Genomic DNA, 25,047 nt, shown 5'->3' with positions numbered 1-25,047 from the left:
GTTTTATTCTGGTCACCTCCTTCTTAGCAAATTTGTGAAACCTAACGTAATTTGGTAACATTTTGGGCCATGGCTTATAAATGTTTGTTTCCCTACTTAGGCTTATTATCAAAGACTTTCATCTTTCACTTTTCCTAGAAGAGCAAATTGAAGTGAATGTAATAAGTAAACTGACTTGTTCTTATTTAAATACAGACTGCCACTGCAGCTTCTGAGTCTTGTAGAAGGTTCTTAACTTCTCCATAGGCAGCTAACAGGGAGCCCGTAAAATCCTGGAAAGTATATGCTAGTTTTTTTTGTTTGTACTTGTGTGATGCATATTTTCTGGGGCTAGTTTTAAGGGTGATGCCTAACAGGTTGAGAACAGTGTGTTGAGTACATCTCTGTCCAATAGAACGTTCTGTGAGGGTGATGTTTCTTTGTGCCGTCCATTACGGAGCCACCAGCCACAGGTAGCTACCGAGTTGCTAGCGTGACTGAGGAAGTGAATTGGTTCCTTTATTTAATTTTAATTAACTAACAGTTAAATTCAAACTGTTCTCTGTGGCTAGTGGCTGCCATGTTGACAGTGCAGGTCTGGAGAATAGAGACGAGTTAGGAATCAGACATTTTGGGTTCAGATTCGGTTTGTTTTTCTGTATTTGTGCAATTAACCTCTCAGTGCCTGTGCCTCTCGCAGATTGGACACGTTGAATATGGTGATAGATCTGAACAGAGTTTGAGCTGTTAGAAGACAGATACTTTAAAAAAAAAAAAAGACGACTTCTCTCTCCCTCTTCCCTGTTTCCACAGTAGTCTCAACCATTGTTGTCTCTTTCCTGGATCCTGAAGCAGCTTCTTAACTTTCCTTCATTGCTCTCACTTTTCACTCTGTTCTCCACGCAGGAGGCAAAGTGATATTTTGACAGTTTATTCACATCACGCTACTTCCTGATTAAAAGCTTTTGGATAGCTTCTCACTGTATTTGAGATAAATTCCAAAGCCCTTGATTTGACTGGTAATCTTATACCTTCATGTCTGTCTGGCCTCATCTCTCCTTGCCTTTGGCACTTCAGCCACCCCGGCCTTCTTCCAGGTTCTAGAATATGTCAGATCTCACCTCCCTTAGAGCCTGTCTGAATGTCCCACCTCTATCGCTCTTCTTGGCTAAGCCGTCCTCATTCTTTAAGTTTCAGCATCTGTATCATTTTCCTCTAGAATCCTTTTCTGATCCCCTAAGTTAAATTATATCCCCCCTGTTGTTTTCATCCCCTCTTGCACATTTCCTCTACTTACGTCTAGATTTGTTTGCCTATTTGTTCGATGTTCGTGTCTCATTAGAGTCTGAGCTTCGTGATGGCAAGGACGGGGCAGTCCCATTCTTTACTCTGTCCCCTGGGCTTAGCACAGTGCCTGGTGCAGAGTTGTTACTCCATGCTAGCTCATAAGTTGCAGAGGGAGGATTTGAACCTAGGAAGTTTGGTTCCAGGGCCTGTACTTTGAACCACTAGTTTGTGCCACCTGAGTTTGTGTGAGGTAAAGGGCGCATGTATTACAGGTTAGAATCTGTAGGGGCACATCCTACTTCAGTGAACTTTGGTATGAATCATGGCTGTAGGTTCTCTTCCTGGGCATGCTTATGGTACTTGAGCTGCTGTTTGAAACCTTTCCCAATTCCTAGTTCTGTTCAGAAAAAAGGCAAGTAAAATACTTGTGTAACTTTCTGGAAATTTCTAGAAATACTATAGTACTAATAAATCCTTTTGCTGAAGATTTCTTCACAAGGTATTGGTTTGGTTTTTCTTTGGTGAGGAAAATTTTATTGCTTCATTCTGTGGTGATGAAGTTGGTAGAGTGGGAGAAGAACAAGGCATCTCTTGTTGGCTCTGTGCTGCAGAGACCCACAGGTGTGCAATCAATTAGGTAGGTAGTCTCTCAGAAAACCATGAATGTTTTTCTTTGTTTGTGAAATCTTGAGAGAAGTATAGTCCTGTGTCCTTGTCTGTAATTAGAAGAATCATTAGTCTGATGTGACAGTTTCCCTGGTTCCCCTCATAAAAGATTCATTCCCACAAACAGGGAAAAAAGGATGGAGGCCAATAGCACAACCATTTTAACCAAAATTATTAAGTCTGATCCATGATTTGTCTGGTGAACAGGAGTTGTTGTTTTCCAGGAGGGAGAGGACACAGAGAAGACACCTCACTGTTGGTGGATTGAAACCTGCACGGATCCTGATAGCGTTTCCCTTCATCACAGACAGGAAACCATTTTTGAATTGTTGGGAGGTATAACAGGGGGGATACTGGGTTGTACTGGGGAAGAAGGGAAGAGTGGGAAATGGGTTAAAAGAGCATCTTGCAGTTGAGCTACCTAAATGTAGTGTGCTTTTTAACTTGTAACTGTTTGTTAAAATACAGCAAGAAAGCACAAATGAGGTGTTAGTATTCTAAACAATTGGCATTCCGTTGCTATAGATAAATGCATGTGCCAGCTACTAAACTAAAATCTTACTTACCTTCGCATGATTGCATTTGTGTGTGAAGCTCCTGTAGTTATTGACAGGAACATACATACATGTTCATGTCGTCAAATAACCTGTTATGTTAATTTAATGCTTTTTGTAAGAAACTTCACTCTGTATGAACGTTAATTTATTCTCTAAAAGTATCTTTCGGGAAAAAAATGGGGAATACGTTTCTTTACATAATTAGCCCAAGATGAAAGTTTCATTAGAAAAATTTGAAAATAAAAGCAAATATGTATGTATTTGTGAATAACTTTCTGTTTGCTTTTTGTTTTGTTTGCTAAAGGAATAACATCACCAGCAGAAATTCCAGCAGGTACTATTCTGGGACTGACAGTTGGTGATCCACGAATAAATTTGCCTCAAAAGAGGTCCAAAGTTTTGCCCAATCCAGAAAAATGCCAAGGTAAAGTTCTTGAGACAACCTGGTTTTCCTTACTATTTAGAGCAGTCAGTCCCATTAGAAGAGTTCTGTCTGTGACACTTCTGCAGTAACTTTATCTGTAGAAGAATTAAGGCAGTCTTTACCTGCCTACCTTTCAAGGTGATTATGATCAAAGGAGTTGTGTATGAGGAAGTATCTTAGCTGTAAACATGTAGCCTGATCCTTATGTTCATTTTTTTCCCTGAGTTCTCTATTTTTAGTATCTAAGTAAAACCTGTCTCTGCAAACTTGGTTCTCTGAAAATGCCTGGCTTTTCAGAATTTTAATTGTGAGGAAGGGATCGGCACCCGCAGCTGGTCTTGTGCTCTTTGGAAGCCTCTGTCTGACCATACAGATGATCCAGGTTCGAATCCTGGCAAGGCCATCCCAGGTGCTGAAGGGTAAGATGTCTTGGTTTAGACTCAGTAGAGTGGCCTGCAGGAGTTCTTTGGGGTGACACGGTGGGGGATGGGTAGGGGCTGGCTAAAATTTTAGTCTAAAATTGCGATTTGCAGCAATAGTGATCATGTCTCGTACTTACTGTCATTTAAACACGGTTAATTGGAAGAATAGTTAAAATCAGCTTATGAATTTTTGGGGAAAGGACACAGGTGTGTGTAGAAACAACTTCAGAATTTTTTTTTTTTACCTTCACATGTAGTTAGCTTATTAAGGGGGCAATAAAGTACTCTGCCAGAACTTTACATGAAAGGTGGATTGGATGAGGGAGGAGTTTAAGATGTATAGGTAAGTTAGTTAATTACGGAGCCTAACACTTTAATCAATTCATTGTTGCCTCTTTCTTTTTTAATAGCAATATGGTCTGGCACAACCATAAAAGTTAACGGCATCTACTACACCAATAAATGTTTACTGTCGTAATCATCTCAAAACTGTAGTTAAACTCTGCTTAGTTTCTCTTGCTGCCTCAAACCCTTTTTTGGAATAAGGCAGTATTAAATTCTTCCTAAGGCTTTTGTCTTAATATAAATCAATTCAAGGAAAATTAAAGTCTATCTTGAAAAACATGATTTAATTTCTACTATTAAAGCTTACCGTCTTATGTCATTGTATTTTTTAATAATCAAAGTATAATTGATTTACAATATTATGTTAGTTTCAAGTGTATAACATAGTGGTTCAATATTTTTATACATTACCAGATGATCACCAAGATAAGTCTAGCTACCACCTGTCATCATACAAAGTTATTTCAATATCACTGACCATATTCCCCATGCTGTACATTACATCCCCATGACTTACTTATTTTATAACTGGAAGTTTGTATCTCTTAATCTCCCTCATCTCTTTCACTCATCCTCCCCACGCATCTCCCCTCTCACAACCTCCAGTTTGTTCTCTGTATCTAGGACTCTTCTGTTTTGTTATGTTTGTTCATTTGTTTCTTTTTTAGATTCCGCATATTAGTGATATCATGTGCTATTTGTCTTTCTCTGAGTCATTTCACTTAGTGTAATATCCTCCAAGTCCATCCATGTTGTTGGAAATGGCAAAATGTCATTCTTTTTACGTCTGAGTAGTATTCCATTGTATATATATCACATATTCTTTATCCATTCATCTGTTGATGGACACTTCCATACCTCGGCTGTTATAAATAATGTTGCAGTGAACATAGGGGTGCATGTATCTTTTCGAATTAGTGTTTTCATTTTCTTTGGAAATATACCCAGAAGTGGAGTTGCTGGATTGTATGGTAGTTCTATTTTTAGTTTTTTGAGGAACCTCTATTCTGTTTTCCATAGTGGCTGTACCAGTTTACATTCCCACCAACAGTGTATGAGGGTTCCCTTTTCTCCACATGCTCGCCAGATCTGTGTCCCCAGGAGGACTCCCAATTGCCTTCTGCCTCTCTGGGAAACTCTCTAAGATCAGCAAGTGGCTCTTTTCAAATTACTGCCTCTGTGCTGGGACTTGGAACATGTAGATTTTACGTGTACCCTTTAAGAGTGGAGTCTGTGTTTCCTGTAGCCCTCCAGCTCTCCTGTTCTCAAGCCCAGCTGGCCTTCAAAGCCAGACGTTCTACAGGCTCATCCTCTCTATGCAGCACCCCCAGGCTGGGGTACCTGATGTGGAGCTTGGTCCCCCTCCTCCCTCGGGGAAACTCTGCAATTAAGATTCTCCTCCTGTTTGTGGGTCGCCTACCCAGGGGTGTGTGTCTTGACTCTACCATGTCTCCACCTCTCCTAGCTGGCTCCTTCTTTATTATCTTTAGTCGTGGAGAGCCTGTTCTGCTAGTCTTCAAGACGTTCTCATAGATAGTTGCTCTGTAAACAGTTGTAATTTTGGTGTGCCCATGTGAGGAGGTACGTTCAGAGTCTTACTTTACCATCGTGGCCACCAATCTTATTGTATTTTATTAAAACCTGTTTTAAGTAATTTCTTTGAAGAAGTATCGGCATGTGAGCTATATAAAAAAGTAAACTTTTTAAGGAGTTAGTATTACACAAATATTATTAACAAATGTAACATACCATCTGGGATGACAATTCAAAACTAATTTTAGAAATACACCTTGATGAGCTGGGTCAATTAATAAAAGATTAATCCTTAGAAGAATCTTAAGGTCATGATGGTCTTAATTCACTGACATAACTTCCAGTCTGTCTTTCCATATCTGAAGTCATTCTTTGTTTTGAAGGTCATGATGGTCTTAATTCTCTGACATAGCTTCCAGTCTATCTTTCCACATCTGAAGTCATTCTTTGTTTTGACTTGGACAAAACAGATCAATTCTGGTGCTACTTAAACCATAGGAAGGGTTTGCCTGACTTGCATAACATAAACAATTTATCTTCTTATGTGTGCTGGGAATTATAGAGAGCTTGGAAAAGAGAAGATGCAGCAATGTGATACTGTGAAGTAATAAGAAATACATGTTTTGGTGTTTGTCCATGGTTCCTGGCACCTTGCTTCTAAAACTCTTGTAATTTCCTAAGTGACAAGAGCCTTAAAGGCTAAAAGGAGAGCCTTTTCTTATTCCTAACAAGCCCCTTTCAACCACACCTGAGTTTATGTTAATGAGGTGTCTTTTGGTAAAGCCCCGAAGGTTGGGGGCTGGTTGCCAGGGGAACCAACCAAAATGTTGGAACTTTCAGGCCCCACCCCTTCTCTCCCTAAGAAGGGAGAGGGGCTGGAGATTAAGCTTAATCCCTAATGGCCAATCAATCGTACCTACCTGATGAAACCTCCATAAAAATCCTAGAGTGGAGTTTGGAGAGCTTCCTGTTTGCTGAAGGAGGTGCTGGGTGGTGGGGTGCCCAGAGAGGGCATGGAAGCTCTACACCCCTTCCCTTTTACCTTGCCCCGTGCATCTCTTGCATCTGGCTGTTTCTGAGTTGTATCCTTTTATTAAAAAATCACTCAGTAATGTAGTTAAGTAAACTGTTTTCCTGAGTTCTGGGAGCCATTCTAGCAAACTATTGGACCTGGCCAATTTATAGCCAGTTGGTTAGGACTTAAAACTGGCGTCTGAAGTGGGAGCTGTCTGTGGGACTGAGCCCTTAACCTGTGGGATCTGATGCTATCTCTAGGTAGGTAGCGTCAGGATTGAGTTAAATTGTAGGACACTCAGCTGGTGTCAGAGAATTGTTTGCTGTGGGAAAAACACCCACGCACTTGAGCGTCAGAAATATTGAGAGTAGAATAGAGTACAGAGATGGAAATGGTTTTCTCTTTCAGTGAAGACCCTGAAGTGATGATGCATATCCTCAGGTGCTTTGAAAAAGTTTACTTGATCATTTCTTTCTTTTTCTTTTTTAAATAAATTTATTTATTTATTTATTTATTTATTTATCTATCTATTTATGGCTGCGTTGGGCCTTTGTTGCTACACGCGGGCTTTCTCTAGTTGCGGCGAGCGTGGGCCACTCTACCTTTCTGTGCGCGGGCTTCTCATTGTGGTGGCTTCTCTTGTTGTGGAGCACAGGCTCCAGGCACACAGGCTCAGTCACTGTGGCTCGTGGGCTCTAGAGCGCAGGCTCAGTAGTTGTGGCACACGGGCTTAGTTGCTCCGTGGCATGTGGGATCTTCCTGGACCAGGGATCAAACCCGTGTCCCCTGCATTGGCAGGTGGATTCTTAACCACTGCGCCACCAGGGAAGTCCTATCATTTATTTCTTGAGTTTGATAAATATTAACAATATGTTTTTGCGAATCTTTTCAACTTCATTAACACAGCATTTCACTGTGTAAAGACCTGGTTTTCTGGGTGAAATTTAAAAATACAAGTTCTGCTCTACTATCTGTTCTTTTAGTATTTGCTCTCCTTAACATCTGGTTTGCTTTGTAAGATTATTTTAACTAGTCTTTGTCTTACAGAGATGAATTTGCTTTAGAAAATACTGACCTTACATTGTGCTCATGGGCTCTTTTTAGCCTTTCTCTTTACACCCTCTCTATTACCGTGTACCCCAAACTGTTGACTTTCTCAAGTTCCCAGTTATTGGTCATTATTGCCATGACTTCTCAGTTTCTGCTCTTGGGAGAAAAAATATCTGATAGCTTCAGCTGGGCCTTTTTAACTGTTCTGCAAATTTAATTTAAAATAGAGTGAATTTGAAGGCTGTAACTTTGGTTCATTTGAATCCCAAATGATTAAAGCTTTTATTCATTTCCTTTGCTTCTCTAAGAAACACTTAAGAAAATTTTAAAATCTGGTGATCTTCAAATACATTTAAGAAAGGAGAAGATAAGCTATTCAACCTTTAAGTCACAATTCTGGAGTTATGTAGTCAATTAGCTTTGGTCCGAGATGAAAGAGAATGTGTTTTATGTGAATCTTGGGGGAAGGACTTAGAATTACGCTCGGAATTGACAGTCATTCTGGGCACACTGAGGGTCGTGCTGACTCGGCTGATGATATTTTTTTCTCCGTAGTGAAGACTGTTGACTTAAAAGGCCTCCTTTGGGGCTTCCCTGGTGGCGCAGTGGTTGAGAGTCCGCCTGCCGATGCAGGGGACACGGGTTCGTGCCCCGGTCCGGGAAGATCCCACATGCCGCGGAGCGGCTGGGCCCGTGAGCCATGGCCGCTGAGCCTGCGCGTCCGGAGCCTGTGCTCCGCAACGGGAGAGGCCACGGCAGTGAGAGGCCCGCGTACCGCCAAAAAAAAAAAAAAAAAAAAAAGGCCTCCTTTGCCTGCAGACGTGCTCTGCTTTGTCATTCTAGTATCACACAGAATAGTGTCACTGTCCTAAGTCAGCTGTGCTGTCTATTCATCCCTTTCTCACTGCTTCCAACCCCTGATCCTTCAACAGTCTCCATGGTTTTGCCTTTTCCAGAATTCACATAGTTGGAATCATACAATATGTAGCCTTTTCAGATTGGTTTCTTTCACATAGTAATATGCATTTAAGGTTCTTTCTTGTCTTTTCATGGCTTGATAGCTCATTTCTTTTTAGTGCTGAATAATATTCCGTTGTCTGGATGTACCATCTACTTTGTTTCATCTATTTACTTATTATTTTTTAGAATATTTGAAGATGAAGTTGTGCTTTCCTATGCCTTTACACCCCAAGTATTAGCCATCTCTTTTTTTTTTTTTTTTTTTGCGGTACGCGGGCCTCTCACGGTTGTGGCCTCTCCCGTTGCGGAGCACAGGCTCCGGACGCGCAGGCTCAGCGGCCATGGCTCACCGGCCCAGCCGCTCCACGGCATGTGGGATCTTCCCGGACCGAGGCACGAACCCGTGTCCCCTGCATCGGCAGGTGGACTCTCAAACCACTGCGCCACCAGGGAAGCCCTAGCCATCTCTTTTGTCTGCAGCCAAATCTGAATAAAATCCCAGCTCTGTCACTCAGATCTATGGCAGCACTCCACAAGAAAGCCTTCTCGGCAGACAGCTGTTTGATGGGGCTTTTTTGCTCCTAGAGAGGCTGTGTGAATTTTTACAGTACACGCCTTGTCACTTGAGATGCTGCTGGTTATTCTCTCCAGCAGCACTAGAAGCAGTTGCTGCTTTTAAGGAGCTTTCATCTCAGATCTTTTCTTCAGTTTCGTTTTTTCTAACTTGTTTATCCCTGATATCTGTCACATTATGGCCAAGTCACTTCCAACTTACTTTTTTCAGCCATCAGACCCATGCAGGTTGAGTGACCTTTCTATGTTACATTTTAGGACCTTAGCCTAAACTCATGAGTTGTCTGACTTTTTACTTTTAATTCTTCAGTCCAACAAGATAAGATTTGAAAGACTTTTTTCCCCTAGTGTTTAAGTAATTGCATGTAGGAAGTCTCTTCTATCAATATATATGTTTATAACTGAAAAAATTCCTCCTCCTTCCCCACTAGAGTACTTTTTGGCATGGTGTAGCTCATTTAAAGGGATGAAACAACATATTTCACAACAAATATATTCATTTTAAAGGACTGAGAAAAATACGTTTTACAGAAAGGAATAAATTCAATTCAATAAAAAAGGGTTATCAGAGACTTGAAGTAATAGGACAGAAGAAAAGGATGGTATCTGTTGGCTCAAGACCATTGGGTCAGGGATGATATAAAGAGCCCTGAAGCCAATAGTTAAAATATGATTTGTGCCGTCAGAGCATATAGTCAAGAAATGGTTCGCCTCTGCAGTGATGCCTAGAGCGTGATTATCTTAAATGTGGGATCAGGCAGATATTTAGAGGCAATTTAATGTAATATTTGCATCTTACAGGCTAAAAATAAATGTCAAAGAAATAAGTTTAGGAGCCTTTGTTGTTTCACAGATTTTGAAACCAACTGTAAGAATAACAGTTTCTACTCAAGTAAATAAATTCCTCTAGAGAAGTTAGGCTTCTAGAGGAGCCTATAGAATAGTTTCTTGTAACAAAAGGTCACCTGGCTTTGTTTAGAATTTGACCTCACTGGTCTAAGGAATGTGGTTTAAGGCTATTTCTTTTCCCTCTTAGATAATGAGAAAGTTAGACAGCTGCTTCTGGAGGGTGTGCCTGTGGAGTGTTCGCATAGCTTTCTTTGGAACCAAGATATCTGTAAGAGTGTCACAGAGAATAAAATCTCGGATCAGGTAACTAATGGTAAAGTCGTGAAAACAGGCTGAAATTCATCACTCTAGAGACCATGAACGTTATTTCATACTTTATAGAATCCCATAGACTTCCTTTTATTTTCAATTTTTGGGTCCCTTACGATATATACCATGCTATTTTCCGTTCTTAGAGAAGAATAATCTCTAGAAAAGGATAATACAAAGACTTTTTCTTGAAATGATAATCTTATGGTTTAAAATTTTTTTTCTTTTATTATTTTTCCCCTTAAATGTTCTCTGTCATTAATTTCACAATGATTGAGCTCCTGTCAGCACCAGGTATTGCATTAGATAATGAGGTAGATGACTAGGATCAGGTTGAACAAGTACAGAGTACAAAGGAAGCCCAAAGAAGGGGCACTGAGCCCGGACTAGGGAAACTGGGGAAAGCTTCCTGGGTGGAGGAGCTGGTAGTTGAGCTAACTCTTAGGTGTGTGGTCAGAAGTAACCAGGCTTCTTGCGGCCAGGGGCCCGGAGCCAAGGCTACAGTGGAGAAAGGATCGTCAGAGTTGAGAACGAGGGCAAGGGCCCAGGCCAAAAACAGGATGGCATGTTCAGGAATCTCCACGTAGATCATATCTTGGAGTTAAGGGTAGGGTAGGAGATGGAACTGAGGAGATCAAAAGGGGCTATAGCATAAAAGACCTTGAGGCAGTTTTGGATTTGGACTGAAGGTGCAGGGGCCATTGAAGATTTTAAGTTGGGCCATGACATGGTCAGAGTTCACTCTGTCAGTGCTTTGGTGACTAGGGATGGGGATAAGGGGGCGGAAGAGCTGGAGAAAGGGCTTGTGGTTGGAGAGGGCTTAGAAGAGACCCTTGAAGTAGTCCAGATGGCATGATGGGGGCCTGAAGTGTGGCAGTATGGCTGGAGTGGAGGGGCTGGGGTTTAATACATGTACCTGGAAGGTAAAACTGACTAGACTCAGTGGTTGATTGGAAGATGGTTAGTGAGAAAGGAGGAGGCCTGTGGGTTAGCTCCTAATGGTCTAGCTTGGCTTTAGGAGCTCAGCTAAAAGAGGGGCAGAGCAGGTCTGGCTTGTCACTGCTGTCTTCCCACGTTCTAGCTAAGTGCCTGGCGTATACCAGGTGCTTAGGAAATATGTGAATGAGCAAGTAAATGAATGAAGACTAAATATTTGAAAGGATGAATGAATGAGCTAATGAACTGTGAGAACTGTATGTCACTCAGCCAGCCGGGGCACACAGGAAGAGAGTGACGCAGCGGGGAAGATGAGTTTAGTCTCAGATAAACGGAGGGGCCTCAGGACGTCCCAGGAGCAGATGTCCAGGAGACAGGTTTCTATCCCAGGAGGAAAAGTTGGGACTAAAGAGATAGATGTTTTGGAATTACCAATATGTAGAAGGTAGTGGAAACTTGACCAAAGGTAAAAAAAGGAGACTCGGGACGTGGTCATGCATGAAGGGTATTCATGAGTTAGACTTTGTAGCATGGAGGTGGTCTCCTGTGTAGTCTTCTCAACTGAGCGGCAGGCCTGTCTCCAGCTGGCAAGAAAAATCTGCAAGGATGTTGTTGTCCACTCCCTGCAGTCCACTTAATAGATAATTTATAGCATCTTCTCTTTTAAGACCTGCTGAGAAATTTTCTTAAAAGCTGGAGTATTTTCCCACGTGCCCCTCCTTGAGAAATTCTTGTTTATAGCCCTTTTACTTCATGACCACCAATCTTAACCAAAATAAATGTAGAGCCAGAGTATCAAAATGTAAGATTAATCCTGATAGATAAGGAATTAGCAGAATGAATGTTTATTATTTTATTACTTTGAATCACCTAGTATATTCTAATTTAAGACAATTTGGCATTTTCTACCAAAGCACTTGTATAGAGGAAAATCATCCTGGGAGGAATACCTTGTACTTAAGATGGCTCACATTTATTTATTGAGAACACCATTTTCTTGCTTTTTAAAAGAGCATTTAACTTTCTAAAGCTGCCTATAGGGAGACCCAGTAGGATCTCCTGGAAGACTAGGGTTGTTTGTCTTGAATTAATTTTCTTCCACTTCAGGATTTAAACCGGAAGAAGAGTGAATTGCTGGTGCCCGGGTCACAGCTTTTTTTAGGTCCCCATGAATCCAAGGTTCCTATACTTTTGATTCAACAGCCAGGAAAAGTGACTGGTGATGACCAGCGAGGCTGGGGAAGTGGCTGGGATGTCCTCCTCCCAAAGGGCTGGGGCATGGCTTTCTGGATTCCATTTGTAAGTTACTCTTCGATTCTGACCAACAGTTACAACATTTAAAATACATTCCTAGTGAATGCCAAGCACTGAAAATGTTCCTGACTTTACGCACGACCTAGAAATTGAGTGCTAGTTTTCTGCCCTTTGAGCTATAATCCTGGATATGAGATACTTCATAGAGTCCCTGGAGCCCGGTTTTCATTACTAAGAGTTGTGCTGACATTTTTTGAATTTTTGAGGTTTTAAAAGTGGCCTGATTTTTGAATAGTAGTGGCAACAAAATGTTGAGGTTTCTTTACTTGAAATTTGTTACAGTTTAAAAGCCAAAAGACTTAGTTTTTATAGATGTATAGAATACAGTTTTTTTTAAAGTGCTGTTCCATATATTCCTCTTTTGTTAACTGCAGCTAAAAATTTTATTAAAAATCTAATGTGTGTGTTTTTTTTTCCTGGTTAAATAATTACTTTGAGCTAGAGAGCATAAAGGGCATGACATGTAAGACTGTTAGATTCAGGCAGATAATTAATTTTAGTGATTATGCATAGTGCAAAGGACATTCAGTTAATCATTTAGGAGTGGGAATATTTTTAAATCTAACTTTAAAATTATGAACTGTTTTAAGCATACAGAAGGTATACCTGTGTACCTTTCACCCGCCATCCAGCTTAAGAAATAAGACATTATAGGTTCATTGGAAGCGCTCTGTGTATCCCTCTCCAATCCCATTTCCCTCTCTCCTTCTAAAGGAATCACTAGTCCTATTTTTGGTGTTTGTCACTATCATGCATGTTTTTATAGCTTTCTTAAGTGTGTGTATATATCCTAAAATAAAATAGCCATATTTGACATGTTTTTAAACTTTATTCCTTGTATAAATGCTTTTGCAACTTGCAGTATTCACTCAACATTGATTTTTTTCATGTTGATTGGTGAAGCTCTATTTCATTCATTTTTACTATTGTATGGTAACCCATTATGGGGTAGTTCCCCAGTGTATTTATCCATTCTATTTTTGATGGGTATTTAGGTTTCCCGTTTTTCTCCATACAAAGAATTTAGCAGTTTCACTTTAAGTTGGTGTAATGACAGGATCTTTCTGGCATTTCTTTTAGATCTATCGAGGTGCAAGAGTTGGAGGATTAAAAGAGACTGTAATGCATTCTCAGTATAAAAGGTCACCTAATGTCCCAGGTGATTTCCCAGACTGCCCTGCTGGGATTCTCTTTGCTGAAGAGCAAGCTAAGAATCTTCTTGAGAAGTACAAAAGGTAAGAAACTGGCTTCTCTAGTTTGATGTCTTTTTTTTTTTTTTTTTTAGATAAATTTATTTATTTTTTGCTGCGTTGGGTCTTCATTGCTGAGTGTGGGCTTTGTCTAGTTGTGGCAAGCAGGGGCTACTCTTCATTGAGGTGCGCGGTCTTCTTATTGCAGTGGCTTCTATTGTTGCAGAGCATGAGCTCTAGGCGCGTGGGCTTCAGTAGTTGTGGCACGTGGGCTTCAGTAGTTGTGGCTTGTGGGCTCTAGAGCACAGGCTCAGTAGTTGTGGCGCACGGGCTTAGTTGCTCCGCAGCATGTGGGATCTTCCCAGACCAGGGCTCAAACCCGTGTCCCCTACATTGTCAGGCAGATTCTTTTTTTTTTTAAATAAACTTATTTATTTATTTATTTGGTTTTGGCTGAGTTGGGTCTTTGTTGCTGAGTGCGGGCTTTCTCTAGTTGCAATGAGTTGGGGCTACTCTTCATTGTGGTGTGCGGGCTTCTCATTCCTTTGCTTTCTCTTGTTGTGGAGCATGGGCTCTAGGCGTGCAGGCTTCAGTAGTTGTGGCTCACGGGCTCTAGAGAGCAGGCTCAGTAGTTGTCGTGCACGGGCTTAGTTGCTCCGCGGCATGTGGGATCTTCCTGGACCAGGGCTCGAACCCGTGTCCCCTGCATTGGCAGGCGGATTCTTAACCACTGTGCCACCAGGGAAGTCCCTAGTTTGATGTCTTAAGGGGAAGACACATTGAACAATCATGTTTGTCCTGGCTTCAGGGACTCTTACTATATAATGTGGAGTTCCTAGACTTGTCAACATTCCCAAGACATAATTAAGAAGATACTACTTAGGTCAGGAGATTGCCCTGTATCTAGATTTTATAGCCCCGTTACAAACCTTTCTCTTGGTTATTTGCTTCACTGATGATGGTGTACACCTAAGCTGTGGACCTGAGTTCCAGGCGCTTGTTAATTGATTCCCGCTACTGAGCCCTGCTTCGTCAAAATGGAAATTGTGTTTTTCGTAATGGTTATAGATGGAGTACATACTTATGAATTTTAATGAAAGTATGGAAACATACAAAAATACTTTATAAACTGGTGTATCCCTTTTATCCAGAGAGATAAGCACTGTTTTTACATTTTGGTATCTATCCATCTAGACTTTTTTCTTTTTCCATTGGAGGAGTGGCCAGTGAGGGGCTTTATTTCCTTTATACTCTGGAAAGGAAACATAGGGCACCTGTGTTTCCTACTGAACTGTAGACTTCTGGCAGCACAAAAACTCTCTTGTTTGTTGTGGCATCTGCAGTATCTAGCCAGTGCCTAGTGCACAGTGGGCCTTAATACCTTTCTTTTTGTTGACTGATGAACGGGTGACTAATTGAATGTTGTATTTCCTTGACGGTGAGCTCCACAGCTGTGCTCTCCTGTGCACTGCTGCAACCCCAGAGACAGGCCCTGCTTGGCTTTCCAGCTATTGTTTGAATGATGGATGAATGAGTGAGTGAGTGAACGGGGATACGTTCCTGGATTGCTGGTTTACAAGCCCTTTGAGGGCAGCCGTTGTGTGTTGTACATCCTATGCCTCCCATAGTGTGCAGGGGCTTCTCCATGCTTGTTAAATAATAATTGACAGTAATACTTATTTCTCACCCTTTAGATTTTTTTATAGACACAAATTTTTTTTAAGGCACTGTATTACATATACTATTTTGAAACCTGCTTTTTTCATTTAGCTGTATATTATGGAAAGTTTTCCCATATCAATAAATGTGACTCTAAACCAAGAGTTGGCAAACTTTTTCTGTAAAGGGCCAGATGATAACTATTTCTGGCTTTGTGGGCCCTTTGGTCTCCATGGCAGCTGCTCAACTCTGCCATGTGGCACAAAAGCAGCCTCAGAGGATGCATAAATGAGTGAGCACGGCTGTGTTCCAGGCTCACGCTATGGACAATCCTATTTGAATTTCATAGCATTTTCATGTGCCACAAGATATTATTCTCTTGTGTTTTCTTCTTTTTCTTGGCTGCACCGCGCGGCTTGTGGGATCTTAGTTCCCCAACCAGGAATGAAACCCGGGCCCCCTGCAGTGGAAGCGCGGAGTCCTAACCACTGGACCATCAGGGAATTCCCTCTTGTGTTTTTTTTCAACCATTGAAAAATGTAAAAACCATTCCTAGCTCGTGGGTCATACAAAAACAGGCAGGGGGCCAGGTTTGCCCAGTGAGTTGTAGTTTGCCAATGCAGTATGGCTGTTGTGTGATTTATCAGTGGCCCATTAGGTTCTTTCTGATTTTTTGCTCTGTGCTTCTGTGAACAGCTTTCCATTTGTATCTCTACATATTTGTCTGATTTATTCATTAGCACGTGTTTACTTAGAACTTGCCATGTGTCACAAAACCTTTCTAGGCACTGAGACTGCAGCAGGGGACAGGACGGGCAAAGTCTGCTCTGCCCTTGTGGAGCTGCTTCTTTTTTTTTTTTTTTTTTTTGCGGTACGCGGTCCCCTCACTGCCGTGGCCTCTCCTGCCACGGAGCACAGGCTCCGGACGCGCAGGCTCAGCAGCCATGGCTCACGGGCCCAGCCGCTCCGCAGCATGTGGGATCCTCCCACACCGGGGCACGAACCCGTGTCCCCTGCATCGGCAGGCGGACTCTCAACCACTGCGCCACCAGGGAAGCCTGGAGCCTATTCCTGATGGAAGTACATGTTTCTACACTAGTGGGAGGGATCCAGGCAAGGGGAGGGAGGCTAAAATGGCAAGAGCAAAGCCCTTGAGTGAGGAAGACGGGGTAGCGTCCAGGGCATAAGGGGAGGGGTGACGTTCCTTAGGATCAGGCTTAGCTGTCTTATTTTAGTAAGCTGGAAGGCTGACTCTGAAAATGTGCATACAGATTTAGGTAGGCTAGACTCTGCGCAGAGGTTGGGTAGTAGTCTGATCGTGACCGTCTTCTCAGTGAAAAATAGGCAAGGTTATCATCTAGGAATAAGGGGGAGAGAGGCTGTTGGAGATTTGAGGAGAGAGGAATTGATATAAACACTGTCCTGGGAGAGTGGAAGATAGAATCGACCGGAGAAACGTATCAGATTTGTAAGAAATGTAAGAGTCCACTTAAGTTGTGTTGAGAGTGAGACCCTTCAGGGCTACTGCATGTTCTTCTCCAGCCATGTTCTGCCAGCCAGGTGCTGGCGTGGGGTAGTGGAGGGTTGAATGTAACCAGGAGGGCCTTTGCCGGGGGAGGGACTTGGGGGTGTGTGTAAAGGGAGTGCCTCTCTTAGGAACTGTGGCATCTAGGCTTCCAAGAAGAGAGATGTGAGGACGGTAGTGAGCAGTGATGAAGTGGTAAACGAATACAGTAAGTCTCCTACATACGAACCTTCAAGTTGCGAACTTTCAACGATGCGAATATGTGTTCCATCAACATCAGGTATGAGTGACATTGCAGCCTGCTCTCCATCTCCTATTGCTGAGGATCCTTCAGTTCTATCATCTCCCACCTCCTCTCCCTCCTCCAGTCAGTAACTCTTCTTGCCTGGTCACTCGATGCCAGCACCTGTATGCCAGCTGTTGTTGTGTACTACTGTACTTTTCAAGGTATCGTACTGTAAGATTAAAACTGTTTTCTTTATTTTTTGTGTCTGTTTTCTATGTATTATTTGTGTGAAAAGTATCGATATTATAAACCTATTACAGCACTGTATAGCCGATTGTGTTAGTTGGGTACCTAGGCTAACTTTGTTGGACTTAACGAACAAATTGGACTTAGGAATTCGCTCTTGGAACGGAACTCATTCGTATGTAGGGGACTTACCGTAGTAAGTTCCAGTGGTTGAGGAATTGTTGCCGTGGAGAGGTAAATGGGCAGGCAAAATAGGAGGCATCATTCTGAGTGAAGGATACTTGAAATTGAGATTTTAAGGTGGAGCAAGCGTTGGCAGTGACCAAAAGGTAAGGTGTGACCAGGAGACTGGGTGGTTGAGATGGGATGAAGTAAAAGGTGTGAGAAGTTTCTGGTGGGCCAGGGTACTAGAAGGATGATATATGTAGCTGCTGAAGCCATGGAGAATGGGTCGGGATGGAGGGGAAGGCAGAGTGGCGGGGAATGGGGTGCCTGGGGAGTTGACCGAGGCCCTGGCTGAGCAGGGAGAGCCAGTGGTTTATCTGATGGCTTGTGCTTCAGGGGAGCAGGAAGGAGAAGAAAAGCAGTCTGGGGGCATCAGGAGGAATGTGCCCACCCCTAGGCCTGTGGAGTGTGAAAAAGAAAGAGCTATCACTTGAGAGGAGCTGTAGGGGAAAGAAGGCAAAGAAGGACCTTAGGCTCAATGTCATAAATAAGATTTCTGGTTAAAAAAAAAAAAAAAGCTGCATGCTTTGAGGATTTGATGTACTATTGACAAATTGCTATTTGTATTAGTGTAGAATTTTACCTCTAGTTCTGAGGGTGCCTGTTTTCCCTCACGTCTCGATAACATGGGCTATTACCAATCTTTTATTTTTTAAATTAATTTTAAAATATTTATTTATTTATTTATTTATTTATTTTTGGCTGCGTTGGGTCTTTGTCGCTGCATGCGGGCTTTCTCTAGTTATGGCGGCTTCTCTTTGTTGCGGAGCACAGGCTCTAGGCGCGCAGGCTTCAGTAGTTGTGGCTCGCGGGCTCTAGAGCGCAGGCTCAGTAGTTGTGACACATGGGCTTAGTTGCTCCACAGCATGTGGGATCTTCCCGGACCAGGGCTCAAACCCGTGTCCCCTTCATTGGCAGGCGGATTCTTAACCACTGCACCACCAGGGAAGTCCTTACCAATCTTTTAATACTGACAAAACAGATGAAAAAATGGCATCTTACCGTTTTCATTTTTTGTTTGTTTGCTTACAAGTGAGGTTGGGTACTCTTAAGTGTTTTCACCATTTTTTGTCTCTCTTTTTGTAAACTGTCCATGTCTCTTTTTAGAAGTTTCCGGGTGAGGCAAGTACCCTGAGAGGGTTTTTCACCAGCTGCCCCTCTCAGGAGGCCAGAACACATTTGGTTCAATCTCCAGAATATAGGCTCAAACTGAACCTCTGATTAAGCATACAGGTTCATTTCCATTTGAGGTCCTAGTGCATAGCACACAGTAAGAAACAAAGGGGGGAAGGAATGTCTGGGCCTGTCCCCGAGAAGACCATCAGCCTGAGGGTGCAGGCTGGGACTCCTACAGAGTACCCCAGCCCAGAAGGGCCCATGGCCAGGCTGCTCCCTACCTCTTGGGGTCATTACATACCAGAGCAGGCCCTGGTTCCCACTAGTTTGTGGTTTTTTGAAGGTTCTCCCTCACTTACATGTTGCTGGAAAGGTCATTTGGTATCACCCATGTGGAGGGCAGTTTGGAGATATCTGTCAAAATTGCAAGTGCTAATAATACTCGTTGCCTTAGCACTTCCACTCCCAGGACTTTATCCTGTGGATATACTTGTACTTGTACAACATGTTCAAGGTCATTCATGGCAGCATCGTTTATAGAAGCAAAAGCTTGAAAATAACCAAAATGTCCTGCAGGAGAGGACTGTCTAAATAACTTAAGGTATAACCATCCAGTGGGATAGGACTTGTGCAAAAGAGTGAGGGATGTCTTGATATGCTAATATAAAATGACCTCCAAGATATTTTGTTAAATGAATAAAGTTAAGCAAAAGAATACAGAATCGGTTTGCCACCATTTGTGTAAAACGGGTAAAAAAAGAAATATGTACATATCTGCTTGTAAGTTTATAAAATGTCTCTAGAAGGATATATAAGAAACAGATGGTGATATTGTCTCTGTGGAGGACAGCTGGGTCACCAGAGGTCAAGGGTGAGAGAGAAACTTCACCATCATCCCTTTTGTACCTTGTTAAAAAAAATTTTTTTTAAATTTTTGGCTGCATCGGGTCTTAGTTGCAGCACGCGGGATCTTGTGTTGCAGCGTGTGGGCTTCTCTCTAGTTGTGGTGCACGGGCTCAGTAGTTGCAGCATGCAGGCTCTCTAGTTGCGGTGCGTAGGCTTTCTAGTTGGGGCACGCGGGCTCCAGAGTGCGTGGGCTCAGAGTTGCTTAGTTGCCCCATGGCATGTGGGATCTTAGTTTCCTGACCAGGGATCGAACCCGCGTCCCCTGCATTGGAAGGCAGATTCTTAACCACTGGACCACCAGGGAAGTCCCCCTTTTGGACCTTTTGAACTTCAAACCCTGTGAGTATTCAGGGGCATCACTGCACAGCTCCAGGAGCACCTTTTACCTGCAGTTCTTCAGGAGTGGCACTCCCCGGAGTGATGCACGTAGGGCGACTTTGTGGGTGCGTTATCTATTACAGTAAAAACCGAAGAAAACAAAAAAGCTCAGCCAGTGGAGTTGGTTATTATTATTTTTTAAAATCGTATTTCTTAGAAAACTTTTTTGTATGTTTGTTTTTAAAATAGAGATGCAGTACGGTGGCCATGGTTATTTTGATAATCCATCCTAAATTGTTCAAAATTAGTTTTCCTCTTTGATTTCCATTAGACGCCCTCCGGCAAAACGGCCCAACTACGTTAAGCTTGGCACCCTGGCACCTTTCTGCTGTCCCTGGGAGCAGTTAACTCGAGACTGGGAATCAAGAGTCCAGGCCCAAGACAAATCACCTGCAGCTTCCTCTCCAGGTGGTGAGGAGAGTAGCCTGAGGAGAGATGTGGTGCCTTGTGCTCCCACGCCTGGAAGGACTCGTCAGCTGTCTGATGACGAGGGCACACCCCTAAACGACTCCAGCGAGCCCAAGGGAGTGATGGACACAGATGATCCAGCCTGGGCGGGCACTGAGGGGGGAGTGGGCCAGGGTGCCACCGGCAGTCTCCTCTGCGTTCTGAGGTGAGTGCACACGACTTCCGGGTACGTTTTTGGATTGTCTGTTTTTTGATACTGACCAGGCTACAGGAAGTAAAAGTTATCATTGTTCCTTTACACAAAGCCCAAGTGAATTTATGGACCTTGTGGAAGGGAAAGCCAGTGAATCATAGAGGGCCCAGGGAAAAGGCTAAATCACATACATTTGATTTGGGGCATGATGCTAACTGACGAAATGATTTAAAATATCGCATCCATAGACCTGAACCAAGGCAGTTTATGACCTGTTTTATTTAGTCTTTGCTCACAAAGCAGTCCCCTCACGATTGTGATCTTAAGTAATGAAGAACCCCTGCAAGTATTCTTTACATCGTTGAATTAGATTTCTTCCCATTGCTTTTGAATGATCTGCATTTGTGGCCGACTAGATTCCCATTCGTTGTGATATTGTCATATCACAGAGGTTACTGTGTAAAATGTGTTCTTCTCTCAGTGCTGCTGCAGGCTATTCGATTCTGCTTATCATTGACCCTTTCTTCTGTGCTCTGATTTTAAAAGAGTGCCACCCCTTTGCTTTATACTTACTTTTCTGTACAGTAATTTCATATCCTTCCTTCTTACTTTTCAGATAAGTGTCCCTTACAGTTTCTTTTTTCATCAAAACATCAGTTCCTTTTTACTCGAATCCTCTCGCTATGAATATAGCCATAGATTCTACTCCACTGTCTTATTTTTCTCTGCCTTCAACTTTAAACCTTTAATCCTTGAGTCTCAGAGTAGTAGACACATAAAAAGAAAAGTATCATTACACAAGTGTGTAAATGTGTATTTTTGATTTTTAAAAAAATCAAAGTTTTGATCCTTTCCCCCCACAGAGTATTAAAAAATCAAATGAACTCTAGCAATGTCCAGTCTTCTAACTGCATATTTTCTCCTTGAACAAAATATCCTCAAAACGTGTGTCTCCCACTTCATGCAGGAGTAGAAAATTACTGAGGCAGCTGTCAGCCTGGTGTGGACCCAGTTCTGGGGACAGTCGGGCAGCCCCACGAGCTCCTGGCACAGGGCAGCAAGAATTGAGCAGAGAGGCCTGCCTGTCCGTCCTGGACCGCTTCCCCAAGGCCCTGGTGTGGGTCAGGCTGTCCCTGCTCCGGAAGGGCAGCCCCGAGCCGCACACCATGATCTGTGTTCCAGCTGAGGAGGACCTCCTCCAGCTCAGCCAGGATCGGCTGTACTGTGGGCCCCAGGAGCCCAAGCACAGTGACCCATTCAAGAGCCAGATCCGGAAACAGAAGGAGAAGAAGAAACTAGAGGAGAGGCAGAAGCGAGGCTGTGCTGCATCTGAGGGCCTGGCAGAGGGGGACCCTGCCGCTGGGCACCAGCCTCTGACCCTGGGCTTGTGGTCAGGCCCTCTCCCGGTTGTGACTTCTCACTGCTCCAGAGTTCTCCTTGGCTTTGTCACCCAGGGAGATTTTTCCATGGCTGTCGGCTGTGGGGAAGCCCTGGGGTTTGTTAGTTTGACGGGCTTGCTGGATATGCTGTCCAGCCAGCCAGGAGTGGAGAGGGGTCTCGTGTTGCTGAGGCCGCCTGCCTCTCTGCAGTATCGATTTGCGAGAATCGCTATTGAGGTGTGAGGTCGGTTTACATCCTGGCACAGATAAGAACTGTGTTTGCCAAGTCCCACAACTGGAGAGTTGTTTTTGCTGTCTTCCGTTTCAATATATCATGTTAAATTCCTTGGAAACGAGAATTTAAAAAATTATGTATTTATGCAAATGGATGAAATGTTTACCTCATTCCAGTAATGTCCTTGATTTCCATCTTTCCCTGTCCTTGCTGTAATACTTTAAAATTTTTTGGCATATATAGCCAAAAGCTTTTGTATTTTGATTTCTTTGTCTGTGTAATTCTTGCTGAAAATAATTAGAAGCTCTGTTGTTTTCTTGTGTCCTATCAAGAACAAAGGGCTGTCAAGGCTATTTGAAAAATCTTGTAGTCATGTGATAAGCGACGACAGTTGTTTAATGATTTGATTGTTACAGAAGAAAAAAAGACTAGAAACATCTGGTCTCTGTGCATGAAGTATGGGCCCCTGTGGGCCACGTTCAGTTCTGTACTGTGATCAGCATGCCCAACGCTTTACACCATAAAGAAGGAAATCGTGGAAAATGTATTGTTGCCTCTTTTCAGGCAGGTTCAGTTTATGGCAAAAGTGTTGAGATGGCACTAGAGTGGTGGTCTGTGGTTTTATGACCACTCGTCCTCTGTGTTGCTGACCAGCACATGATTCCAGGAGTTACTTAATTTTTCTGTGCTTTGTTTCTGCAAAGAATTTTTCAAAGCCATAGAGGAGCATTTCTCAAAATATATTCTATGACATATGTTACCTAAGGAAAAGAGTCCAAGGACAGAGTGGGAAATTCTGGGTTAAATACAGTTAAGCGGGACTTCCTTGGTGGCACAGTGGTTAAGAATCCACCTGCCAATGCAGGGGACATGGGTTTGAGCCCTGGTCTGGGAAGATCCCACATGCCGCAGAATAACAGCCTGTGCGCCACAAACTACTGAGCCTGTGCTCTAGAGCCTGCAAGCCACAACTGCTGAGCCCACATGCCACAAGTGCTGAGGCCTGTGCGCCTAGAGCCCATGCTCCGCAACAAGAGAAGCCACTGTAATGAGAAGCCTGCGCACTGCAATGAAGAGTAGCCCCTGCTCGCCACAACTAGAGAAAGACTGCATTCAGCAAGAAACATCCAATGCAGGCAAAAATAAACAAATAAATAAATACAGTTAAGCACTTCTTTTTAAAGGACTTCTAGAACCTTCCATGTGGTAATGTACATTGTGATTCCCTAAGAAGTGGATAATAGTCTATAGTATCTTTTTTTTTTTATAGTATCTTATAAATCTTTTTGAGCCCCAAATTCTGTTTTCAAGGACCAGTGTTCTTAGGGACATACTTTGGGAAGTGTGGCCGTGCAGTGCAGCGATGACCTCTGCAAGGTGATAGCTAAAATGTCGAGCTGCTTTTAAACGTTCATGCAGTCCCATTGTCCACCTGACATTTTGAGCAGGGTATAAAAGAGAGGTCTCATCCTGCCCCATAGGAAGAGTGGCGTCATCACTGCTTTTTGTCACTTGCAGGGAAGCTAGGTGCTCATCAGCTTTTAGTGGCTGTGCATGTCTCACTCATACTCTTACTCTGTCGTTTTCTGCCATACATTTCTAGCAGAGCTTAGGTGGGATTAGTATTAATTTTTTATTTAAATGTACAGTTAGGTGTTATTGACGTAAATGCATTGTGTTTTTGCAGTAGCGTTTAGCAGTGACTGTCTTTGGGAGTGACACGTTGGGGAGAGATACAGCAGTATTACAGTAGCCAGTGAAACGTCTGTCATTTTCCCTCTCACCCTGCCTCTGAAAGTATTTGTGTCCAACGCAGATGAGACTGAAAAAAATAGTATAATTTTTTTTTGGTTTCTGTAAGCAGAATAAATTAAAATGTCACCTGGTGCTTGGTTGTTAATAGTTGATGGGCCATTCCTCATTTGTTTTCTAGGCTCTAAGCCACTTCTGTGGCTTAGCTCGCTTGATGACAGAAGTCTGAGCGAGCTGTGTCACTGAGTCTCATTCCGTACAGCACCCCGCGTGGGCCCTGCTGCCCTGCCCTCATCACAGGGGACAGGGCACAATTGCTCTGCTTTGTGGTGGCAGGTCAAAGAACTATGCGCTGAGAGGATAGACTAGCATTTCCCAAAATACATTCCTGGGAGCCCTGGTCCCTGGAGATGTTTCCTGGGAAAAAAGTATTTCATGGCTACATAAATTTGGGGAAGGCCATATACTGTACCCTCCTATTGCAGATCCACAATGAATATTTGTATAGTTGAGGCTCTGCAAATACCTATAGGAAGGAAATCTGTCTTTCACAGACCACCACTTTTTTTTTTTTTTTGGCATACCTATTGTCTGGAGAATGCTAGTTTCGTGAAATATACCTTGCAAAACAGTGTGACAGAATTTGCATAAATAGATAAACAGGAAAGTGTCCATTTCTGTTGTGAAAAAGACTGATAGGAATGGTCTTATTCTCTGTAACAATGAAATGAATGGACGTGTTTATGGTGATCCTACTAGGTGTCTGCCGAGCAACCGAATAAGTACAGTGTGGCTCCTGCCCTCTGGTTGAGCAGCAGAGATTTCATTCAGTCAGGAAGTGTCCTGAGCAGCCAAGTTGTGAGCTGAGCACCCGGAGACCAGCTACACGCCTGAATTGTGCATGAAACAGAACTCTGTCTGTGTGATAATGCTCTGCTTTTAAAAAATATTACATAAGTAACGTTTTTATATTAATTATCCACATTCATCATAAAAACCTAGAAAATGCAGATAAGCAACAATAACAAAACTTAAGTCACCTGGATTTTCACCATCCAGGTTGTAGGCACAGTTACCTTTCTGGTGCATATCCTTCTAGGCATTGACATGTATGTCGGCAGTTTTCTTTTAAGGAAAATTGCATCAGCAATATATAATGTATAAAAAACCCATGCAGGACATGCACCGCTTAAGTGCATGTTGCCAGTTCCTTATGGAGCTTGATTATCGTGACCCTAATGTTCATCCTCCTTTTATCGGAAGTTAGTACTCAATGTTGCATTGCTGTCTTGGCTGCCACCTGCCCAGGGTGAGTTCTTTCTTCCTAGCCAGTGGCAGGTGGTGTTGCTGAAATCTTGGCTTCTCTGTGCACTGATGCCGAACAGAAATA

General features: G+C 42.8%; 1 protein-coding gene across 4 annotated transcripts in view; it reads left to right on the top strand.

The window, feature by feature from the left end:
* POP1 (POP1 homolog, ribonuclease P/MRP subunit) overlaps positions 1-22,055 on the top strand; it is a 36,083-nt gene extending 14,028 nt beyond the window's left edge. For 3 of the 4 annotated variants that reach the window (XM_082600841.1, XM_082600840.1, XM_082600839.1), the window contains exons 10-16: positions 2,157-2,268; positions 2,794-2,913; positions 9,848-9,963; positions 12,013-12,204; positions 13,300-13,454; positions 19,962-20,303; positions 21,259-22,055. In XM_082600841.1, coding sequence (XP_082456967.1) covers positions 2,157-2,268; positions 2,794-2,913; positions 9,848-9,963; positions 12,013-12,204; positions 13,300-13,454; positions 19,962-20,303; positions 21,259-21,913 — 1,692 coding nt within the window. In that variant the 3' untranslated portion in view covers positions 21,914-22,055. The remainder of the gene's footprint in view (positions 1-2,156; positions 2,269-2,793; positions 2,914-9,847; positions 9,964-12,012; positions 12,205-13,299; positions 13,455-19,961; positions 20,304-21,258) is intronic. The other variant, XM_082600842.1, reaches the window with a different exon arrangement.
* The last annotated feature ends 2,992 nt before the right edge of the window (positions 22,056-25,047 follow it).

This window comes from Mesoplodon mirus (genome assembly GCF_964341445.2).
Source record: "Mesoplodon mirus genome assembly, chromosome: 16".
NCBI classification, from domain to species: Eukaryota; Metazoa; Chordata; class Mammalia; order Artiodactyla; family Ziphiidae; genus Mesoplodon; species Mesoplodon mirus.
This window is presented reverse-complemented; position numbering and strand designations above follow the sequence as displayed.